At 37.3% G+C, this 24,603-nt stretch overlaps 1 protein-coding gene across 4 annotated transcripts in view; it reads left to right on the top strand.

The window, feature by feature from the left end:
• MTA3 (metastasis associated 1 family member 3) overlaps window positions 1-24,603 on the top strand; it is a 136,610-nt gene that overhangs the window by 55,575 nt on the left and 56,432 nt on the right. For all 4 annotated transcript variants that reach the window (XM_055816412.1, XM_055816413.1, XM_055816410.1 and 1 more), the window contains exons 8-12: window positions 6,309-6,408; window positions 10,848-11,036; window positions 16,283-16,357; window positions 21,646-21,704; window positions 24,297-24,421. In XM_055816412.1, the coding sequence (XP_055672387.1) occupies window positions 6,309-6,408; window positions 10,848-11,036; window positions 16,283-16,357; window positions 21,646-21,704; window positions 24,297-24,421 (548 nt within the window). The remainder of the gene's footprint in view (window positions 1-6,308; window positions 6,409-10,847; window positions 11,037-16,282; window positions 16,358-21,645; window positions 21,705-24,296; window positions 24,422-24,603) is intronic.

The raw sequence follows: 24,603 nt of genomic DNA, 5'->3' as shown, positions 1-24,603 counted from the left end.
AGATGCTGGGGACCATTGTTTTGAAGCTCCATTCCTAATTTGAACTAAAACACTGATACTGATGCACCCTGTTTTCTCCAGTCTTCAGTCTCTGTCATTCCTAATATACAAGGAGCATTTCATTTCCTTGTGAGATCTCATGTTCTCTTTCTAACTATTCCAAGTTGCATAGTATTAGGAAATAGAAGCTTTCCTATTGTGTGTATAATAGACATAATAGGTGTGTCTTTTTTTTTTTTTTTCTTTTTTTTTTTTTTTTTTTAGTTTGTTAAGGAGTTGAAAAGAGTCCTGACCAGACTGAGATGTGGTTAGGAGTTGCGGGCACCAGTGTGGACAGGTGCTGAAAGCTTTAGACCTTTTAGACCTGAGCCCCTCCCTGCCCCCACCTCCCCCCCCCCCCTTTTTTTTTTTTTTTTATTCCCCCCTACTTCTGTTTTCTTTCTATCTGCTAATTCATTACATGATACATTTTTGGTACGTTGTAGTTCTGTTTCTGCACTGTATGATGCAGTGAAACAGTTAACAACTTAGTTCTTTTATTCTGCTGCATCTAACTACATTATCAACATAGTCTTCTGGAAGGAATATCTCTCTAAATCATGCTGTTTTCCAGACATTTGTGGTCTCAACTTATTTCCAGCTAAACCAGCATTTGAAAGCCTAATTAAAATAGCCTTAAAGCATTGCATCTCTACCTTAAAATTTTGTTCTTTCATTTCTTTGATATTAAAATGGCATTGCATACCTCTGGCTAATATAACTTCTTTTCGTTTGAATGCGTTCTTATTTTTTGATGTAAAATCACAGGAGAATGGAAAATTGCATGTTAGTCATTTTGAATTAGAGCTTGATCCTTCCTGTGTTGTTCCCAGTTTATCATTTTCTCTAAGACAGTGGTTATATTCGTTTTCTGTTGGTTACTATTGATTTAGTTATAAGTGCTTATGGTATATTGGTATATCTGGAGATGTATTTGTTACACAAATTTATTCTAGAGCGAGGAAAGGAACACGATGCATCTTCAACAGGCAATGTGTCTTTTATTATACCGAGGAAAAGAATACTCATCAACTGAGAACAATAAGTAAAAACACTTAAAAGTGTGCTCAAATAGTAATACTCCATTCTTGCCAGATAATTCAGTGTAGTCAGTGGCAGGAGACAGGACTCCCAAAGCTCATCAATGAAATAAATACATAAATGTCACTGGTTTGAAAGCTTCAGTAGTACTGTGCTTCTGGATCTCTTTGGGTGGTGAGAAGTAAGAGGAATGTGAGTCATTAAAAAGGTAGTGAAACTTTACGGCAGAATTGCATCATAAAATTATGCAGTAAAGATTGTGAAAAATCTTGATGCTAATGCTGCACTTGCAAAATTAGATGTTTGCTGGCAAGGTGAAATACAGCATCTAATAGTAGGCAGATGGTTTGGCAGTAAAAAGGAAAAATATGTTCACATCAAGTTTACTAGGAATATCAAAAATACTACATTTCTGCCTGTCTGTCATGCTTGGCCAATACATGTTTATTCCTTTGTGCATTTTGTGATGCTGTATTTCTTCTTCAGCAAATTAATTTGAAAAGAAGTAATTCAGACTTGGAGCTGAATTTCTTTTTTGCATAGTTTTTTATGAATTGTGATCTATTGTATTATAAAGAAAAATTTTATGCAGGAGCGTTTTCATGGACCTGCTTTTTGGGGGCTATAAATCTCCTCTGTGACTGTGAAATTGCAGGATGGTATACAGATGATCGCTTAAATCATATCCTGTGAATTAATTACTCGTATGTATCAGATTCTATTTCTGTTGAATAATAAAGATTTCATATATTTTCCATGTCATTTAGTAATGAAACTGAAGGTTAGTTGTGGTGTGTGGGGAACATTGTATGTAATGCCACTCCCTACCCTAACCTTGAGAGTCTGTCAGAGAAAAAGTCATGGCAGGTGACTTTTTGTGTTTATCATGTCATCTCCCTTTGCACTGTAAATATCTGAAGTGATAATAACGGAGCATAGCACTGTACAGGCAGTTGCTTAGGAATGCAAGGAAAATGTGTCTTCTGGAACTGCATCATTTTATTTTGAGTATGTTCTTCATGTCAGATTTTGCATTATCCAGTAGTAAAAATCTCAGGGGTATTTTCCAAATTGAATTAATAATGTGCTGGTGACATATCTCCACTGAAGAAGATTTTTTTTTTCTTCTTCTTTCCAAGATTTTAAGTATTATGAATTTTTTAAGGAGCAATCAGGTGTTAATTGGCTCTTTGTAAAATGCTGTTACTGATAGTCTAAGAGGTCGTCTTTCAGGACCATTCCCAACTCACAGTAAAGGGGAACATTGATGTAATAAGGGAAACAAAGAGCTTTCCTAATAAACAGGAAACCACCAAAGATCCACTTAATTATTTCCCTCGGAAACGTTAACTCTGAGGTGAGGTGTAGGTCTCATTCATTAGTTTGCAAATACGTGAGGAAAATTGTGTATTTGCAGATTTGTATATATGCAGAGGTGGCTCACTTTGAACAGATTTGTCCAAAGTATACCCACTACAGTTATCACTGAAACAGAATGCATAAAAGTGAACAATTTTAAAATACACATCCTCGGATTAAAAAGGATCTCTGTCTCAGCTGGATTTTTGAGAATGCAGGGGAGAAGAAAATTGAGTTACTGGTCTGGATCCAGAACTTTCCAGCCCTGATTTGATGCTGGACTGCTGTTGCTACTGGGGAAACCAGTGGCTGTTTTCATCCTGATGCATAGTTGCTGTGGTTCGGTATTTTCTTTGGTAAATAACGTCCCGTTTCAGAACTAGTTTCTGATGAGCAGTTGGATCTTTAGAAATGTGTTGTGACAGTCTCTTGCTTTTACTGCTTCGTAATTTCATTGGCTACCACTAATACTAACCTTACGCAAAAATTCAAATAGTTACTTCCTTTAATGTCTTAGACCTGAGCTATAAGAAATGTGGAACAATGTATTTTCTGCATTCAGTACTTAATCTGAAGTTTTGCCCAAATGTAGGGTGTACAGGCACAGCAAAAGGATGATGAGCTGCTTCATCCCTGGAGAGCTCACTGTCAGGGTTTTTTGGACACAGATGTTGTTGAGTTTTACTGAATTTGTAGATTTATTCCATTGTCTTCAGTCCTGGCACTGAATTATCTTGATTTATGTTTCTTCTATTGTCAGCTGAAATCTATTATAAGTCTTTGAGAGAATATTTTTGGTTCTGGTCTTTTAAGAAAATTAAAACAAGGAGAACCTGACTAAGGTAACACTGGATCATTTGGTCTAACCCTTAAAGCTTTTATACCTGCTTGCTAATACAGCCTGTGCAGAGGGTGATCTCTCTGCTGATAATGCCAATTGTTTATCTTGTCCATCTCTCTGCCACCTGTGTAATTCACTGTCTGTGTGCCTTTGCCTTTTGGCTGTAGCTTATTTTGGCAGGTGTGGGGAGTGGTGGTTTGTGTTTGAAGTCTCGGTACTTTAATTACTCATTGAATGACTAATTTGTGATTAGCTTACTAAGTACATTTTTTTAATGTGTTTATTATTATTGAATTAAATACAGTTTCAGTTAAATATTTACAGTTATTCTTAGGGTTCTGCCAACTTAATGGGAAATTCACCTTAAAGATGTCTGTTTAAAAAGAAAAAATGGGTAACTAGAGTCTGACTTCAGCCTGTGTTGGCTTAACAGTGTCTTATTTTGGTAGCAGGTAGGTGCAGACGTTAGTGTGTCTTCTGGAAACAGGCATTGGTTAGTTTTTTCTTCATAATATTTTAAAAATAATTCTTTGGTATTATTAGCAAAATAATCATGCAAGGAAAAATGACAAAGGAAATCTTTGACCTTTGTATAAATATTTTCCTCATGGCTGTATTTTAAATGGAAAACCATAAAATTTAAGGTATTTTAATGATTCTGAAATTAATATTGAATTTTGATTTGGATTACATGGCTAGATTATACAGGGCACTGTATATCACTCTCAAGTTTTGATACTATTTACTACTTAACAGCCAAATGCTTTAGCATTCCTACACGTATTTGGATTCTCTGAAAAAATCACTATTTTTCAAAAGTTTCCAGGAAAAGGTGAACTGGAAATTATGTTCATCTCAAGTACAGCTGTAGACACACATGCCCCTGTTCTGGCCCCCCTGCAAAAAAAAAAAAAAAAAAAAAAATGGGGGGGGGGGGGGGGAAGGCACACTGCCTGCATTTTATAGTAATTCTTATTTGTTTTGCACTCACGTATCCTGCACTTCCACACAGCATTTCTCTGATGGTTGTGATCCTCTCCTACTCTGTACAGAACTGCAATCAATACAAACTAGTGTATCAATTCTTTCCTCTTTACCACTTACACTATACAGCTAAGCTTATTTCAAGTGTCTTAATTTTGACTTTACATGCTAGGCAACATAATTCACATACTCTTGGGCTCTTGAAGTCAGCCTAAAAAGTTTGATGTGTGAGAGTGTGACTGTGAGAACATACTCTGTAATTTTCATAGCATACAGTCAAAAGAAAATAGTGTTAATTATGCAAGAGGAAGATAAGAAGCCAGTAGGTAGCAGCAGAAGGGAAATTCAGTCATGCCGCATGCTGCTTTGCTGGTTTGAACAGTAGTGACAGAAGGATCACAGGAAAGACTGTTTAGCTACACCCCTTATCAATGCCAACATGTTGAAAGGGGTTCACTGACTATCAGGAAATGTGTTCACAATAGAGCCTTATTCTTGGGACTGATTTGTGGACAAATACTGTTTTATGTACTGCCAAACCTTTTTTTTAAAAAAGAAAATAGAATATTTGTGTGTGTTCTTGGTACGTATTTGCCATCTCTGCAAAGAGGGAGCAAAGGATGTGTAACAATGTTTGAGTATAACATTTATTCCACAGCCTTTATAAATTTAAGTAGTTAGTATCTGGCGCGTGTGAATCACTGCTGTTGAATCTTAGCTGTGTCTTTTAAGTTTTTGGCAGCAAGTACTGAAACTTGCATTCAGTATTAAATGTTTTGAGATTCAAGATAAAATTGCAGTAACATGTTACTACCGGTTTCTCCATGATCAATAATACAACTTAGTGAGTTAAACCCTTGATCCGCATTACATTATGGTTGAATATTGGGTTTATAGTACACAGTAATGTGACACTTCCAGTGTGTTGGTCTCTGTCAATGACATTCCTCATTGGTGTAATTCTGCACTTAAAAGTTGTTTGGAGTGTAGTTGCTGAGTGAGGCTCCAGCCTTTAGTCCAGAGGCTTACACCGTATTAAAAATGTTAGGTGAATAATTGAGTCTTTGAATTTAGAAGGACTTACATCATGTCATAACTGCAACAAACAAATTTTTTTCTAATGTCATGGTGACATAATGTACCTCAAGGGTCATTATGCAACTCCAGGTACTGGAGCAACTTCTGTTCTATTAATTAATAATCTTTCTCACGTGTTGCTGCATCTTTGCTCATTTCCTGTGTGGTATGTTGAGCCCAGTCAATGTTTCTTACACATCTTTCCCTTCACTGTGCATGGTATATGGATATGCTTCCAAGAAAAGTTTGCAGTTTAAAGCAGTCACTATCATGCTAATTTTCCATCTCTATTCCCTTTTGTTGCTCTGGTGAGTATAGTAATTGCCATGTATAATTCATCAACAAAAGTGGGGGGAAAAAACAGGTAAAGATTTGGAGAGAAACATGCCCATTTCAATAATGCTGGAATGCTTTTATTAAGTAGGGTGAGAAATCCATTTTTTTCATTATTACTTAAAACCTGTGACAAAAATATGATTTTGGAGGTACCTTAGACTAAGCTAATGTGCTTTCTTTGCCTCACTAATGGAAGTGCATGCAGTATTGAGGTAAATAAAATGTTATTAATTTCCTCATGGGAACGTGGTGAACCCCATTTTTTATTTGTATTGTAATCTGTTAAACGGTGTTGCGGATTCTTAATAATAGTCGCAGCTGTAAAACCCAAACTGAGTAGGATCTTTGATTTCATAATTAATAAAAAATCGATACATGAAAAAGTTGGTACGTTAGAATTCTCTGAGTATCTTTTGTTTCTGTGCTGTTGTTCTTTTTGGTTGTTACTTTTGTGGGAGAAGATCAAAGTTTTTACTGCAGTGTGTTGTGATTTGTCTTTATCAATTTTTCCCTTGTTAGTAAAGATCTGAAATCTTAAGAGTAACAGTTTGTGACTTTTATAGGTAGTCTGATAATAAAAAAGAGGTTATATCTTCCTGTGTATTTATTGTCTGCTGTTGCTCTGTTGTAGTGCGGTTGGCACGTTTGCTCGAGCATTGGACTGCAGCAGTTCTGTCAGGCAACCTAGTCTACACATGAGTGCAGCTGCTGCTTCCCGAGACATCACACTGGTAGGTGGCTTTTTAAAAACCCTACAACTTTTTTTGTACCTGTGAATTCAACAGTACCTGTTACTCGGGAGTCCCTGTCCTCCGGATAGCCGTTTTCCTTTGGATACCTGTGTGCGAGGTGCATGTGTGTATTGGTAGATAATCCCGTGTTTTCCATAAGTTTATTGGCGCTGCCCTTGTAATGGTTATGTAAGTCGCTTGACTTTAGCTGAAATCTGTTTAAATACAGTATCTTCGTATGTAACAATTTGCACAGCAGAGTAGATAATACACACTGTATAAGGATGCATTCTGTATAGTTGATGAATATTGTGATGTAAAGTGTGTGGTAATAAAGCTGATTGAAAACTGTTTAGGTAATATTTTGTACTTACTAGATGTGTGTGTCAGTCAGTTTTCTAAAGGATAAGCAGCCTGACTCTGTAAGCAACTTTTTGAAGAATATTATACCAAGGATATCCTTAAGATCTTTCCTTAGTTTGTTAAAGTATTCACTGTAACGTAAGCAGCTGCATCTTTTAGAGAAAGTTAAAAAAATACCAGTTACAGACCAGAGGTTTGTCTCTGGACATTCATATTGGCTGAGATGATGAGATATACTACAGTAATAAAAGTGTGCCAGGAATACCATAAGAGCAAAAAAAAAAATCTTACTGTTTTGTAGAATCAAGTTTGACTTAGTTTTCCAAAGACATCAGCAGTTTCTGTGTATTAAGTATTTGTGTACAGGATCATGAAGGCGATAGTTAAAGCTAAAACAGATCTGCTATTCATTGGATACTTGAGTATTTGAACTAGAGAACACTTGATGAAACGAACAGATCAGTTTCAAATAGCTAAGGTACTGCCTTATAAAGTGGCTAGAGAGCCCCTGGAATTGTCACACAAAATTTTGTGGGAACAGACAGAATCAACAGGTTGAAAAAAAGGGGTTAGAGAAATTACGGACCATGGGTCCATAAATGGGTACTGAGGAGTATGGAGAGAGGTGTGCCATCTAGCATTCTTGATTACCAGGGTTTGTAGATGCTGATGAATGAAATGGGAATTGAATTCCGATTCTGGTTAGGTTTACCTGCATATTTTCTCCAAGTAACATCCCTTGGTGCTGCTGTCAGAGAATGCTTGGCTAGATGGCTGCCTGGTGTGATTCAGCAGGGCAGCTTTTGTAGTCCAGATAAAATATATTCATTAGTATGATGGTAAAAATATTTTATTTCTTACGTTTTGCACTGTACTCAAAGGCTATTAAATAGGAAACTAATGTAGCTTGGCCTACAGTAGTATAGTAAAGGCAGTGGCAAGATACAGTGTTTTCAGTAATCCTCAAAATGAGCCTTCTGTTTCACTCTTGCTGATAATGACCTTAACATGATTCTGTTCACATGAAATGCTTTACTTTTTGCATCAAAATAATTCTTTAACATTTTTGATTTTATTAAGATTTCATTGGATTAATGATTTCTAACAAGTCCCACACACTACACATCCTTCTTACTGTATTCAGTGATTAATACATTCATCCTTATAGCAATTTCTTCTTGTTTGGAAGTGTATGTGCAGTGCTGCTAATAAAGGGATACATTTAGTGTTTGAGTGCTGTATAAATGTTTCTCCATTGCAAATGATCCATTAAGTTCCATTACACTTAATGAAAGGCATATCTTACAATGAGGCACCAGGGGAGCCACCCCAGTTTAATTACTGTGTCTGCCTGTTCTCATTTTCCTACCCCCTCAGCTTTTTAAAACCCTTCTCTTTTGGTCTTTGGCAATATGCTTCCTTCTAAGTTAAGAAAAGACATATTTGTCATTATAGTAGTTACTCTTTCAGACGTTCCCATGTTAATTGGGAGCATATTTTGAGCAGCAGTTAAAGTTAGTACAGACGTTTGTAGAATTTGTGGTGTGTATCATTTATGCTTTGGGATGGATGTAGGTGCGTAGCACTAAGAAAATAATACTGTTGGTATTGTTAATGCAAGGCAGATAACCCTTGCACCTGAAGTGCTACTAATGGGCTTTCTGTACACCACACCTGTGGCTTTCCAGTATTTCTAAGTAGTTGTTTCAATTAGAGATGACAATAGACAGACTGATAATAATAATAAAAAAAAAAAATACCCGCAAAAAACCCAAACCCCAACAATAAATGCAGAGGTTATAAACATGACTTAAATTCAGGGTGGATGTGCACATCAGGGAGATCTTGCACCTTAACGGTGAGAGGCTGCTTTCAGGCTTCCTTATTTCGGAAACATGGGGAAGGTAATGAGACAAGGCAAGAAACTACCAACCCTACTGAAAGACATGAAACAATGTGTGTTTACCTTCTTATGTGACAGTAAACGTTGTTTTCTTACAGCGATAAAGACTTGTGAGACAACCAACCAACTGAAACTTGCATTTCTGACCTTCTCAGAGGCAGTGGTTTATTTCATAATGAAAATTGATCTCTGAGAAGAGAAAGAAACTGGGAAGACTTTCCTTGTGTTCAGATTCCTAAACATTGCTTAGTGCATGCGCTGATGATGGGAGCCATTAAAGAAAAACAGGTTGATGGAATCGCTGGCTCCTTTTGGTGGGCTTGTTTGGGAGAGCCCGTGCTACTTTACTGTAAGGATGTAAATCTGGTGTTGGATGTCTCTTCAAAATGAAAAGTATGAACAGGTTTTTCCTTTGCATTTTGAATGATGTCATTTTAATGATTTTTATTAGACATCCATATATGTGGCTCCTAAGATAAACATGCTTAAAATATTACTGAATTACAGAATCTGTACTGATTCCAGTTTGAGTGCTTTGCTGGGAGGCGGTTCAGTATAGTTAATTTAACTGACTATTGAAATTGCAGCTGATTTGGGAACTGTATGTTACAGCTTGTTTGCAGCATGCCCTGTCATTCTCTTTCTTCCCAGCTCCATGCAACCTTTCCTTAGCTTTTGGTGGATAGTTTCTTCCTTTTTCTGCTTCATTTTGGCCTTGAAGTTCCCTCTATCTGTGTGGCTAATACATTTCCTCTGGTGGCACCCCTTGTCTGTGCTGGACAGTAAGCTCAGGGCAAGAGTTCTTACAGAAGGGTGGTTCTTCCTCTGTTCTTCAAGCTCCTGTTTGGGAAAGGCAATGCCAGGTCTTCCCAGCCTCTTGCTCCTTAGGTATCAGGTATGCACTGGTTGATTCTTGCAGTCCTGTCATCCTTGGGTGAAGCAGATAAAAAGGAGGTTCTCAGGAGTGAGTGAGTTTAACAAGCCTACGGAAAGCAAAGAGTTGTTATCATGGGAACTTGTTAGTGGTCTGCGGTCACAGAACAGCTCAGTGAAGACAGTATTTATCCACAGAGTTCGTTACGTTATCTTTTCTTCAGTAATATCAAATACTGCTTTTTGGAATCTGTTTATTACAGATGGAAAAATAAACATAAGGTAAAAGCAAGATCCAGATTTATTAATTTATTTTGTCTTTTTTAAGAAAGTTTGTACCAGTGAATAGATCCGGATTTAGCACCTGGTCAGAAAATATATCTGCTTCTCCACAAGGGCTGCAATTTCAACAAAAAGTTAAGCCTTGGTAGCACATAAACAATAAGAGTTCGGTCTCTAGGCCTGGTTCCCTCATTGCCTGAATGATAAACAGTGACAATGGTTTCATTGGACATTCTCTGATCTAGAGATTGTGGATTTAGACATTGTGTTACATGTTTCCGTATCAGAATACTTCATTTTAACCGTGGCTTTTTCTCACAGCTGGTGAATTTGACTTGAAACAGAAGTAAAATGACATCATGCGTGATAATAGTGACATTACTTCTTGCAGATGAAACAGTTCAAGAATCTTGTGCTTGATAGCTTTCAAAGAGTTATAAAGAAAGCTGGAGAAAGACTTGAGCCGCTCATAGGAGGTGGGAAAAGACAAGGAGGTTTCATTATTTGCAGTACATTTGTGTATGGGAGCTCAACTGCAATTGCTCTGCAAGTGCTACACTGACACATAATGCAAGAGTGTTCTTTCCTTGAAAGGTTTCAGGTGTCCCCTTCATAAAGATGAGTTTAGGGCTGTCTGAGAGATTGAGTGCTACAGTTACAGCTCATCACTGTGGTGGGACGGATGGGTAGGAGACTGATGTTACACGGTCACATGCATTATTGCACTTTATACCTCTTAATACCTCCTTCAGCACAACAATTTATGATTGTGATGATGGGGTCTTTTGGGATGCTGAATCAGAAAGGCTTCTTGTATGTTTCTCATTCCCAAATTAAGTAAGAAACAATTTATTTTCCTGATGTTCCACAGCAGAAAACCTATGATATCAATATAGATTATAAATTTAGCATTAGTTGAGGCTTCTTGAATAGCTTATAGAAAATACTACATTGAATTTGCATTAACTGAAATGGACTACTGTCTATTTAAACATGGTTTTTATTTTCTCCTCACTAGTTTCATGCAATGGATACACTGCATAAGCACAACTACGATTTGAGCAGTGCCATCAGTGTTCTAGTGCCACTTGGAGGGCCTGTCTTGTGTAGAGATGAAATGGAAGAGTGGTCAGCATCAGAGGCTAGTTTATTTGAAGAGGCATTGGAAAAGTATGGCAAGGACTTCAATGACATTCGACAAGACTTTGTAAGTACAAAAGTAGCACACTTCTGCATTACTGTGTTTTCACATGGGTAGACATAACTGCTTTCTGTAGGTTTGGAAGATTAGCTAGAGGGGGAAGTGTGTGTAGCTGATACATCTAATTAACATACATACACATTTTACCTGGCTGAAAGTCACTATGCTTTCTTGTTCGGTGCCATTCTTTGGAAAGATATTGACAGAAGAGAATCTTTCTTGGTCTAATACCAGGTAGGATTTCTCATGCCAATGTGTTTTGAAAAGGATTTTACAAGCATCTGGGGAAGTTGCGACAACTTTTCAGAACTTTTCCACAATTTCTGGTGAAATTCATTAGCAGCTATGTGGCTGATTCCCCTGAGAATTTTTGGAAAGCTGGGGTTTGCTTCTATGGTGAGCAGTGTGAAGTCTATGTTCTCATAGCTTTTAAAGTGCACTACTGGGAGTTATTTTGACATATTAGGTATTTTGGCACTTCTGAAAAGTAAAGGAAATGTTTTCCAATATGTTCTAACTACACTGATTTTGGTACTGAAGTATCAGACTATGGGGCGGCAAAGCTGTAATTTGCTGATTTCTAATGCAGGGTAATGAAATGAAATTGATTCTAACACTGATTGCTAGTTCTGCAGGTTTGGAAATTTTTTTGCACGTTTCTTGGAGAGCTTCTTTCAAGGAAAAAGATTTCCTCTTGTACTAAGTTAAAGTTGGGCTTTGTGAAAAGGTTAGGGTTTGAGCCAAAGGAATTCCCTTATTTAAGACTGAAGTTGATTGAAACATTTTCACAGCAATCTCATTCTGCTTGACTCTGAGAGCTCAGATTTATTTTCTTTTCTTTGCTGAAGTTCATTAATCTTTGTGAAGGGAAAATGGCACTGTATGGTAAAGGTAGAAGTCCTTCTAAATAAGAGTGTAGGACAGTGGGAGCAGGCTTGGCACCGAGCTAAGCTGTCTTTCCCTCACTTTCACAGTTCTGAAATGAAACACATAATTGAATGAAGGTGGGAAGGGAGGGCTATTGTTTTTCTGAAGAGCTGACATTTTAACAGGTGTATTATATCTGTGTGCTTAATTTTGCAATTCCTAAGGGAGAAAATGTTCATGGCAGTCATCACAAAGGTTGAAAATTACATCATGGATGAAATATCTTGTTAAATTCAAGAAAATAGGATTGGGAAAAAAGATTTTATGGTGTTTTAGAACTGAAAATCCTATTGTAAACTAACTCCTTATTATTTCTCATATAGATAAATGCCTCTCAGCTGCAATTGGACAATAGTTTAGTAGCTATGTCTTTTAACTAAATGTTTCCTAAAACATAGTATTTGGCTTTACAAAATGCCTTAAGCATGTAAACAGATTTTATTGGCTGTTTACAGTATGAGTCCCAACACAATTTGTGACCAAGTATACCTAAGTCTTGTCTTTGTTATTTATATAATAGTTATCTTTTCTGTATAATTGCTCTGTTATGTAACACGTAATTCTGTTGATACGCACACATTAAAGTGATACAGTGGAATAATGTTTTGCAGGAGTCGCTTCTGAATTTGTAATGTTCAGATGCTAGATAATTGAGTGAGTCTAGCAGAAGCTGTTTAAAATGTTCAGATTTATCAGGTAGAGTCCTGATACCTTCCCTCTTTCACAGAATCTTCCTTCCCAAATCACAGGTATTTTCATTTACCCTCCTCCCAAAGTGAGAGAGACACACACAGATCTAGGGGTATGGTTTCGTAGCCTACTCAGGGCACGTTGATGATGAGTCAGTGCTGCAGAAATGGATGTGGGGTCCTAATTAATTATTATCTTAAAATTATTTATTATTAATAATCCCATTTAGTTAAAGCAGGGATGTTCTCTATCCTAAGTCACTTCTTTTACCTTTGGAAAAGCAGCATGTCATTTTTAAAGCATCATTAGAAGAACATCTATTTCACATATAAATTTATATGACGTTGGTAACTTAGTGCACAGAATCTTGATCTAACTCAATGTAATTTGCAATCTTTCAATTATATTAATCATTGTATAATCTTGGGATATCTTAATTTCTCTAGAGTAAAACTTACGTGTTCTCACTTGCTGTGTAGCATTCTTAAAAGTACAGGGATTTGAAACAAACATTTGGTTTTAAGTAATCATCTAAAATAGTCCCTCAAGATTTGCATTGTTGATGTGTGAAAAGTTTCTTGCAAGGTAAGGTAGGTATAAATGTGTAGCACTTAAGCAGTGATTTTCCATGAGAATGCATTTATCTGTTATCATCCCTCTATTCAGTGGCGAGTCATAGAAAAGTAAGGACTCTCGTATGCGTTGTATAAGCACTGACATAGAAGCTAATGAACTGGTAGCGCAGATGCAAACTCGTTCAAGTCTCCACATCGGATCTGATTATAAAATTAAATCCCTTGGTGCCTGAGACGGAACCTAAGCAGTCACACAGCACAGGCAACACTGTCATGTTGCATGGCAGAAAGTGTTGGTAGCAGTGTCCTGAAGCAGAAGGGTTATGTGGTAGTACCTGCTTGAGTCGTTAGATGCCAGAGGAGTTGGCTTTTTGAATCAGCCTGGATTTGCAAGACACGGCAGCTGCGATTGAAGCCCTTACGTGATAGTTTGTAAAGGGCAGGCTCATTTACTTTTCCAGCGATTAACAAGAACTGGCATTATTTGACTTTCCGTATACAGCTCCAGCATTAAGCTATAAACATTTAATATTAGCAAGCAAGAAAACTGTTACAAATTAAATGGTATAAAGGAGTTCCCCTTTTTTTTTAATAGACGGGAGAAGCTCATTTGTTACCAAATTACCAGTGTAACCTTTGAATAATCATTTTCATCAGCTTATAGGAGCTCATTTGTTGAGATGCTGCTGTCTTTTAAGAACCTGTATGAATCCTAATTAAGCTAAACTTTTTAAGTTAATTGAATTTACTTGATGTACTTGAATTGCTTCACATCCCAAGATAGTAGAATAGAAGACAACTGACTATTTATGTTTTCCAGCTATTAACTATTTTCCTTATGGTAAGAGAGGGCTGTTACGCTTGTTAATTCTTAGCTTTCCATTATCCACAGTTTTCACAAATTTATAACTGTTATATCTCAAATATGGCATGAAAGGCCTTGGGAATCAGACTTGAACAGTTTATGGAAAACAGAAGCAGCATTTTTCCAACTGCAGGAAATTGTGCAAACATGCCTGTAATTTAACGTGTTCATTTCAAAATACTTTATAATCCTAAGTTTTTCTTGCTGCTCTGATCTGAGTGGTCCATTTTTACCCTGAAGAAACTAAAGAAACCAAAAATGCCCTTGTCCCTGTTTTTGTACTGCTGACATCTCTTTGCTGATTTTCTCCTACAAAAATGTCACTCAGATGGTCATTTTTACTTCTCTCAATTAGCATTTAATAGAATTTGGTAATGACAGTACATTATCCTGTGGCTGTGCACAGCTTCTCTGGCAGTTCAGAGCAACCTCTGGAAAATTCACATGCCTCTACAGTGTTTTGTCATTTAAGTGCATACAAGGTATTCATACTCTGTCTGTCAAACTGGTTATCTGGGTTATGAATCAAAGTGTAAAAGGCTTATGGTTATCCAGTCCAAGCCCCTTAATTGTCTGACTTTAATTGTAGATGCCTACTGAGTGAGTGAACATACTGGTGTCACAATCATAGTTAAAAGAGATTATTTTCTAGAGAAATGGCAAACATGATCTGTAGCGTGAATGTGTTAATAAGTGTTTGGGAGGGGAAAATAAATACAGAGATGCTAAAATGTAGTTCTTGACAACAGCAGGTAGTTGGGGTGACTGTTTCATCTGGATGCCAGGACAAATATGAACCTAGAGACTGAGAAGCAGCTCATCTGTCACCTCACACCAAACACATGTTCCCATCACTGGCCTTTTCCTGGGCAGATTTCTCTTAAGGCATAATTTACCTAAGGAAGTGAAAGGATTTTAGTGAAGTGAATTGTGTTATTGCGTTGCTGGTTATCAGAACGTCAGCTTACGCATTTGTTACACTGCTACTTTTTAATTAAATGCAAATGGACAGGGATTTACACACTGTGCTGCACTGCCTGAGGAAGAATTCACAGCTGAGTCTGGACCTGAATCCCAGCTCCTGAAAGGCAGAGGTGGGAGCCAGGCTCAGTTCCCCTGGGTCTGTAAGCAAGCAGCACGAAAAACTGGCTGTGAGCTCCTGCATGCAGGGAGAGGCAGCTTGGTAAGGTGTTCCTCTGTTGTTCTGGGAGTGTAATTAAAGGTTCAGGAACTTCTTTGTTCGGCTTAAGACATGCAGAAAGCCCCAAAGTGGAGTGAGTAAGGTTGGAAAGATAAGTTTCACATCTGTATTTTCTGGGACTTCCTAAAAATCATCCTCATTTCTGGAAAGCAGAGAATTACTTGCGTTAATACATACCTCTAGAGAATACCACGCACAAAATAGTAGCATGTTTCCAGGTTATCAATAAAAAATGCATGAATTCTGAAAGAAATTATAGAAAGAATATATGGAGTTAAATAAATTACTTGGTAGTAATTAAAAATGTCTGCTGAATGCTTAATTTTCTCCCCTAAACTTAAGCCAATACATTTTTATTTTACTAATGAACACGTGCACCCAAAATAATTATCATCGTCATCACTTCCCCTGAGTTTGTACAGAGATTTTGGTGAAATATTCATTGTCAGTGTCACTCTTGTTGCTCAGGGTAGCACTTGTCCCTAGCATCCTTTTGTTTCTTGTTTAATGGTCAAGAGTGTGTGGAGGTTTATGCAAAACTAGTGGCGTTGTATGAGCGGCTGAGTTGCTACAGGACTTGAAAAAAATGTGAACTAAGTACAGTAACCATTGTATTTTTTAAGAGTAAAATTTTTGTGACATTTTGAACAAAGTCTTGGCAAGATAATTTATTTCAGTCCTGATGTTTTTCTCCATCTGATATGCTTTACAATAGAGATATTACCTTTTGTGTTTCCTGATGGAAATCTGGATTCGGTTTAATCGTATGGCAGAATAAATTACATTTGGGCTTGGATGTGTAATATTGTTGTAATTCTGCATCCTTGTTAACTATAAGGAGAGGTTGTGTATTATTAATAATAATTTGCAGATGGATTTTAGTATTCACATTTTAGTATTTGTGTATCAGCTGTACTTGATTTTAACATGTTTAATAAGATGTGGACATTGCAATTTCTTGGCACCGCTTTAATGTGTAACAAATGTTTTTCAGCTCCCTTGGAAGTCATTGACTAGCATCGTTGAGTATTATTACATGTGGAAAACTACTGACAGATATGTGCAGCAGGTAATTTAATGATATTTCAGCATGAATCAGTCCATGATGTTCTTAAAGTGCCTGAAGTGTTAAAGCATAAAAAGCTGTTGATGTTCTTTAAATATGGTGGGAGGCCTGTGGTAATATCTTGGCCTGTAGACCGATGTTTTTGTGCTGTTCACAGGGTGCATTGTCAGATCATCTGATGCCTACTGTACATCACCTGGCTGTGAAGAACTGTTTAAGCTCTTGTATTCTGTGCTGGGGTTTAGCACACTTATTCCTGGTTCCTACTGCAGTGTGGGATAAGAAGGGAATGGGCTGCAGGGCAGATGCTTTAGGCTGTGAAGCGGTGCATGGGACTGAAAGAAAAGGAAGAATTACGTTATGTTAAAAGAGGCTGCTAATGTTACGAACTTTTCATTGATACTCCATGATAAAACATGACTTTGGCATTACCAGGATTTAAAAACAAAATTGGCAACATTCTGCATACAGTGGGCATGTTAATCCTTCTGTTTGAATATCCAATTGTTTGGGTTGCTCTGGAGCAGAAACATGGCAAGATGATAATTGGGTACCAATGTGGGATATTTTAAGCGGATTTAGGCAAAATTTCAGTGTTGGTGTTTCTTATATATTGCACTCTTTATATATTTGCTTCTTGGGATATATAAAATATTTTAAAATAATCCATTTTAATTTATGATTTAACATTTAAGTTTGTAGCTCCTTTACTTGCTGCATAATTAGTGGTGATGTTACGTACAGCAGGTTGAAAATAAGTTTTATGCTGTAATGATTTCAGCTGTATTGTTAGCGGGATCTTTGGAACCGTTTCAGATTTTGTTAGCATGTGTCAGAAGGATGATGGCTTCAGGTTGTTGTGGTTTATTTGAAAGTTTTTCTACATCATATTGTTAGTGTATGTATGTTATGTATGATGTTGAAAGCTTTTCTACATCATCTTGTTAGGGTATGGAAAGTAAGGGAAGCGTCTTTTACCATGAAGTAGCATCTTGGACTATCACTAGAACCCTTTAGTTCTATGGGTTCTATGGATAATACAAATAGAAAATAATATGCAGTGTATAAAGGCATGGTTTTTTTGGAGTCGTCGCCATTGATTTCACTTTTAACACTTTCCTTGCACTGTAATCTTGTTCCTAGACAGGTATTGCCAACAGAGATTTGCTGTGCTGTTTGTCAGCTCTTAATGATTGGGCAATGGATGATCTTGAAGAATCAGATAAAAAGATCTTATTGATACTGAAAGCCATGGAGTTTTGAAACGGAATTGAAGTTTTTGAAATTGAAACAGAAATTGACTTTTGTCAACACTTTTAGGTTGCTCAGAGACTGATTTTGTTGCCTGTGACATTTTTTTAAAATAACTTGCTCTGGAGAGGTTGTCAAAAGACTAAGACTCCCTTTCTAAAGTTGTCTAGGGCTTTGTTATGATTCTTTGCTACAGTGATGAAGGTGTACGGTGGTGTGTTGAGTTTGGGTGTTGCAGGATTAGCTTTTTAGCCTCATATACAAGAAAAACACATAGGCCTTATGGTTACTTACAACTTGAATGCCTGTGTTTTACTTGTAAGTAAGTAAACTTAAAACATCCAAACCCAGAACACGGCAGTACACGACAGGATTGAATGCTTTAGATGTGTTCTTTCAGGGTCATGCATACGGTCGTCAACGACAAAACCAGGGTAGGCCAGATACCTCATTGTTATCCTGGTTAACCCTTCTTTAATCCTTCCTAACGAGATCGGAACTTCATCCTGCCCTTGTTTAGTTTGTTCTGGAAGAGTGGAAATCATACAGTTTGGTAAAAATGATACTTGTAGGGCTTTTTTTCCCCACCAGAACAAGCTGTGATAACTGAATGCATTTCAGGGAGAAAATAAGTTCAATAAGAAAGTGGGAATTTGAGTCGTTCTTCTCTAGATACCATGCCTGAGGGATAGGGCAGTTCGGGGGAATGGGAAGACAAAAGAGTCAATGTACAAACTTGAATCTTACGCAGAAAATACAGTCTCTGAATTCTAGATTGGTGTAATTTAATACGCAGATTTGCTCTTTAATTATCTTTATTTCTTTGTGTGAATTGGCTGCATTGTGTGAGATATAAGAAAGATTTCCTTGTCATAATTGCCACTGAAGGTGGTTCTTGCTTGGTAGCTAGAGGTGGTGACTTAATGGCAGTGGAGAGATTGCTGCCACCTCGCCTTCAGAGTGTGTTCCCTTCAAGTCAAGGTGAAGGAGAATAGATACGCTAAAGCTCCTGGTCTGTGCTGAACCTGCCTAGCAAAACTGGCTCAGGCCTTGGGTAATCAATCCTTCTTGGTGATGTGGCACTTCTCGTGAGCACTACATTATGTAGTGTTTGAGGAAGGCCAGGTGGCTGATTCCGCACAATGAAATGTGTTCTCATCATTTGTAGCGTTCGCCTTAAAATCTGATTCAATGAAAAACACTTTTACTGAGTCTTTGCAACAGAAAAAGGGAGAACATCTGTAAGGATGGCTAAATTACTATACTACAACAATGTATTACACTTCCCTCTCATTTATGTTCTTCCACTGTGGAAAACAGTACTGATGTAGGGAAATGGTCATTTCTTGGGATATTTGTCAATTTATATTCATAACAAAAGTTCTTAAAAACAAGTAACATTCAGTTTCAGGGGTGGCTGATTAAAAGTAGTGGAGCCCAGGTGAAAAGCTGGGTTAGTGTAGCTTGACCTCCCTACAATGCAGTCTGTAAGACTTGTTTGAAATAGTTTAAGATCAATGTAAGTTTTTCTTCAGGAAAAACGTCAGCTCTTTTTTTACATTCCTTCAGTGATTTATTACCCTTATTGTTAACTGGTGCTTTGTCTAAATGGTTTCAATTTTGACTTCCAACCTTTACAGTTTACCAGTTTTCATCCTCCAAATTTCAAGAGGCAGAGGTTTCATCTCAGAAATTGCAGCTATTTATTGACAGTTTTGTTTCTGCATCCTTTCTTCTTTCTCAGTACTTGAAAGTTGACAGGTCAGTGTGAATTCAAGCTGTGACATTTTCTGTTGCTTTTAGAGAGCAACGTTAACCACAGTTTTAGTGCATAAAAATATAGTTTATACTGAAATGGCATTGAGTGATTATTTTGGAGGGGGCACTAAATCATTCACTTCAGCATTTCAGGAGGAAAGCAATTGCTAAAATTGCATTCCTTACAACCCCCGTGCCAGTACTAAAAGTATGCTAGAATTTAATTAATGTGTATAGTCACTTCTTGCTGACACTGCCATCGGGGCTTAATACAACTTCCTACAAATGCCTCTACGTTTTGACAGTGCTTCAAGGCTACTTTCCTAATTTTTTTCCCCTTTGTTGAGATTTTCTCCTGCTCCGATGATCTTGCTAGGTGTGCAGTGAGATTTGTTCATACTTCTTGTGGAATGGGACTGGCTTGTTATGAACCTCTGTGGAACACGTTACCTGCTGACCTGCAGTCTCACATGCATTTTCAGTTTGAAAACAAATTCTGTGTTGTTGGGTATAATATGAAAAGGAAAATGACACAGTTGTGGAAAGCTTGTGGCCTGAGGCTGTTACGCAGAAAGAGCTCACTGTAATGATCTCAGATTAAACCCCCTATCTGTTTATGAGACTTGGAGCACATTGCTGTTCTTTCCTCTCGCTCTTGTGAAAACTGACTTAAGCAGGCAGAGCATACCATGTTTCCATTATTGCTGTGGGCCCGTTGAAGGTAGTGCAGTGATGCCAAGCCTGGTGCGGGGGAAAGATTGCAGCTGCGCCAGATGTATCAATAGAAGTCACTTCTGTAACTCTGAACACAACTAGGCATCTGTGTACAGCAAAAACCTGTTTAAATAATAATAATAATAAAAAAAAACTGTCGTGGAAATAAATTGAAAAGGGCTCTTATATTGCATGGGAATTAATTTTTGGTGGCATGGACTGCTTAGGAGTCTTACTTGTCATAGATTGCTCCTCAAAGATGCAGTTCTTATAAATGAGTTATGGTGATGGATGGTGCAGAGGCAACTTTCTGAAATGGAAAGGAGCAGCGGTTTACATGAGGAGGCTTACTCAAGCTACTCGACCAGTAAAGCTGATGAACCCTGTCACTTGCCTCACGGCTCAGACCAGAGACTCTCAGAGCAGGGTCTTTTGATGGCACTTTTCCCAAGGTGGGAAATGTCTTCCTGGATCGTGAGCCTTGCAAAGATTGGGCATCAGAAAATAGGAGTATAGCAGAGAAGAGAACTGGCTGTGGTAGGAGAAACGGAGGACTGAATTTTGAACACCTGTTGAAGAAAGGGGGGGATCTTGAGAAGTAGGCAGGTAGTGTGGATTTGTTATTGCTGGATATCAATGCCCTGCCCTTATTTTTTTCTTCTCTGTAATAATTATTGATCTTGTTTCAACTCCCTTTTCTCCCAACTCTTCCCCACTCTCCCCAGGTGAGGAGAAGTGGTCTTGAGTGGAGGAAGAGTGGGGAAATAATCTTTTTGCCTTACCTTTTCTGTATAGGCAAAACGTTTCAGATAACCAGGAGATATTTTAATTCTGTATTTCTTGTGCTGTTGCTGAAAAAATGCCGACTTAGTTACTTGTATAATACATGGCAATAACTAAAACTTCTCGGCATTTTGCAAGTTAGTAATACTACCTTGAGTGCAACATGTTTTGAGTTTGTTGCAAGTGTGAAGAAAGTAATCATTTAGTAAGTTTATAATCATCGTGGTAGTGTAGCTGTCCTGCTACTGCTGTGTTCCTGTGCTGCGGTTTAGTGGCACTTAATGGAAGTAAATGTTCAATTATTTCTAACAGTCAGTTAGAAAGTCAGTAAAATCAGTGGACTTTACTGTTCCACTTCCTGATACTGCTAATAAAATACTAGCCTCAGGCTTGACAGAGCACACAAGAAGTATTGAGTTACATGACTGATGAGGAACTCATTGTGTGCAATTTCATTCATTATTTTCTAGTTATTTCACAATGAGGGTTAGCCACAATGCTGACATATTTATGTAGATGTAATTTATGTAAATTGTAATTGTCATTTTTAGTTTTGTTGTTAGTTGTGAGGCTTGTGAGTTTTACTGGGAAGGACAATATACTATAACTTGAAATTAATGATAAAAATAGAGAACTCGTTTTTCATGGTTTTCATCTTGTAGATTTCGGCATTTGTTTTGCAGGCTCTGGTGGAATCACAAAATAGAAATAGAGATGGATTGTGTGCAGTTTTATGAAATCTTGTACTTTAATAAAATATTTTAATGTGTTGATTTTTCATCTAGAAACGTCTGAAAGCGGCTGAAGCAGAAAGTAAATTGAAACAAGTATACATCCCCACCTAGTGAGTATAACAGTAAAGTCTTTTTCTTTAAATAATGTAAAGGTGAAAGTGAAACCGTAACGTGCAGTTACATGCAGTAATGCACACTGGATTTCCTTTTTAATAGTTACTTTCTTAGTATTTGTTTTGTAGAAACAGAATATACAGAGATAGAACCAGAAAATGCCACAAACTCATGTTGTAAGCAAAACCTTTGTACTTAACACAGCCCTTTGACCTGCAAAGTGCCTGTTCTGGAATGGTGAGAAGTTTTACAGAAGGTGGTCAAGTGCTACATGGGCTGCTCACAGACAAGAAGGGCCTTCTCATTTAAAAAGCAAATTTTCCAGAGTAATTGCTTCTGAATCCCTGTAGCACAACACTTCATATTTGTGTAAATGCAAATTGTCTATTTCAAAATAGAAGCAGTTGTTAATGTAGTTACATAAAATAAGAACAGATACTTTCCCATTAGTTTTATCTTGCTGATAGTCTGCTCTTCATCTAGAGATGAGAGATTCTGGCTGTAAATCAAAGATAGCACACAGCCCAAAATATTTTATCCTTCAGCAAGCTTTATTAATGAAATCTGCTTTCTTCTGAGAGGTTTTTAATCTGGGTTTGGTTGGGTTTTTTTACATTTAAACTCAATGCTGTATCTGCTTTTGTTAACACGTAGTTTACAGGAACAAGATATAATCTGTCTCATTCATAATTTCCTCAAGATTGAGAAGAGAAAGGGTTACAGATGACTTTCTTCTAAGCTTTCTGTGGGCATACTCAGTTCACATGTATGTGAATTTCCCATTGTTATGAGTGTTTGTATAACAGAAGACTAGAATAGCAAATGAAATACTTTGAAAATCCATTGTTGTCTTTCTGATGACTTGTATAAATTGCATACAATAGAGCTTCATTTCCATATTTCATACAGACTTTCCTCTCTTAAAACAGATTTAATAATACAAATAGCAGACTATTAAATTCATTCTGTTAATCTCATCTGAAGAAATGCGAGTTTTGAAGCTCAACTCTTAATAAATGGCACCTTTTTAAAAAAGCTGAAAACTCTATTATGAGTGTTCCCTCTCTGGGAAGTGGATGCTTTAGGAAAACCGTAAGATACTTGGTTTTTACTTAATGTTTTTTCAATTTAATCTCCTTGGTCCATAGTGACAATTGGGGAATTTGTCAGTATGTTCACAGTAGGGACTAGTTGTATTGGATGACAAAACCTGTTTTGAAATGTAGGATTTGTGCAATTTTACATTTCTTACGGTCTGTGTTTTGCTTCAGTGTCAAGATAAAAATCCATAGTCAATGGTAAGAGGTGGTAGGGCTTCTCAGGTATTTTACAACTGCAATTTGGGGCACTTGTGGGCAAATGGATTGCTAACGCTCTGTTTCAAGACAGATTTCTTGTTGGAAATCTGTTTAGAATTGATTCTTAGAGCCGAATACCTTGTTGAACTTGATCATAAGGTATTTCCTGTAAAGGCGAGGTTCTGTCCTCAGTACCATAGAGTCCCTTCCAATTCGTGGCTTCTCTGGAAGGTAACGAAGCAACAGACCATAATGTGGGATTGTCTCTCAATCCCTTCTCTTGCACCTTGAGCCAAGATACTTTCAAGAGTTATCTGGAAATTGTGAAAGTGTCTCTCACTGGATATAGTGAAAAAGGAGAAGGCAGGAGACAGACTTGCTGGCATTTGGAGCAGAGACTTGATACAGCGAAGGTTTCTTTAATTAGTCATTTTAACTAATCTTGAGCATTTTTTGTGCTACCTAAAATAACAAATAATCAATGTGTCCAGTTTTACATTGTATTGAGAGTATAGCTTGTCAAAGGGATAATTAACATGAACAAAGTTGGGAGCTTTGGCATTATTGTACTTTACCCAGTGAAGAATAATTCTCTCTGAATTAACTGACCTCCATAAAGTCCTAATTCACTGAAATATTAGTAGGTAAAATATTCACAATAATAATAATAATAATAATGTTGATGATGTAATAATATAACAAAAAAAAAAATCCAAAACCAGTTCTTCAGCCTTCTCGGAGAGAAAAAGTAGTTTAGGACAGTACCCAGACAGAACAGCCTGATATATGGACAAGCTTTGCCAGGCTTGTAGGACATTCACGTTTACTGCATTTGGTGAGAAGGTGTGTACTGCTTGAGACAGGAGTCAGCAGACCCTCTTCTTGGGTGGACAGCCCTGTAGTATTATAGGCAGTGTTGCTATTCTTAGTTGCTACACTTTACCCAAAGTCCAGCCTCACCTTATCTGGCACTGGAACCCCCTTAAATTCTGTGCTGTGTCAAGCTTTTGTTAATGCTTGACCCTGAGACTTGGGCTTTTACTGGCTTGTCAAGTATTGTAGACCATAGGAGAGCATTTTACAAAGATCTGTAAATTTGAGTATCAAAGCAACTGTTTACACAACAAGTCTCCTAGATGCTGAAAATACTAGGAGTATAAAAATTCGTCTTGTAGTTTAGAGCAGATTTTATGGATGTTGTCAGCACACATTGGAATTCCAGAAATAGATTGTTTGTTTCCATATTGACTAACCAGTTAGTAAAGTCACTTTATTTTATTTTATTCAAAGCAATAAACCAAATCCCAATCAAATATCCAGCAACAATGGGAAACCTGCTGCAGTCAATGGAGCAATGGGAGCCTCTTACCAGGCACAGGCCTCACTAATAGGGCGGGCTTGTGAAAGCTGCTATAGTAAGTAAATGTATTATTATTAATAATGCAGAAGTTATGGCTAATCTTAACCTGCACTGCTTTTTTAAAAAATATGTACGTACTTTTGTTTGCATGCTGTAGAGGATAGTTTTCAACCACTTGTGTGGCAGAAACAACTTCTAAGTTAGAGGCTGCCTTCAATATATTGATTAAACATCAAT

The sequence above is a fragment of the Falco peregrinus genome, chromosome 11 (assembly GCF_023634155.1).
Source record: "Falco peregrinus isolate bFalPer1 chromosome 11, bFalPer1.pri, whole genome shotgun sequence".
NCBI lineage: Eukaryota > Metazoa > Chordata > Aves > Falconiformes > Falconidae > Falco > Falco peregrinus.
Note: the sequence above shows the minus strand (reverse complement) of the source record. Positions and strands in the feature narration are given on the sequence as shown.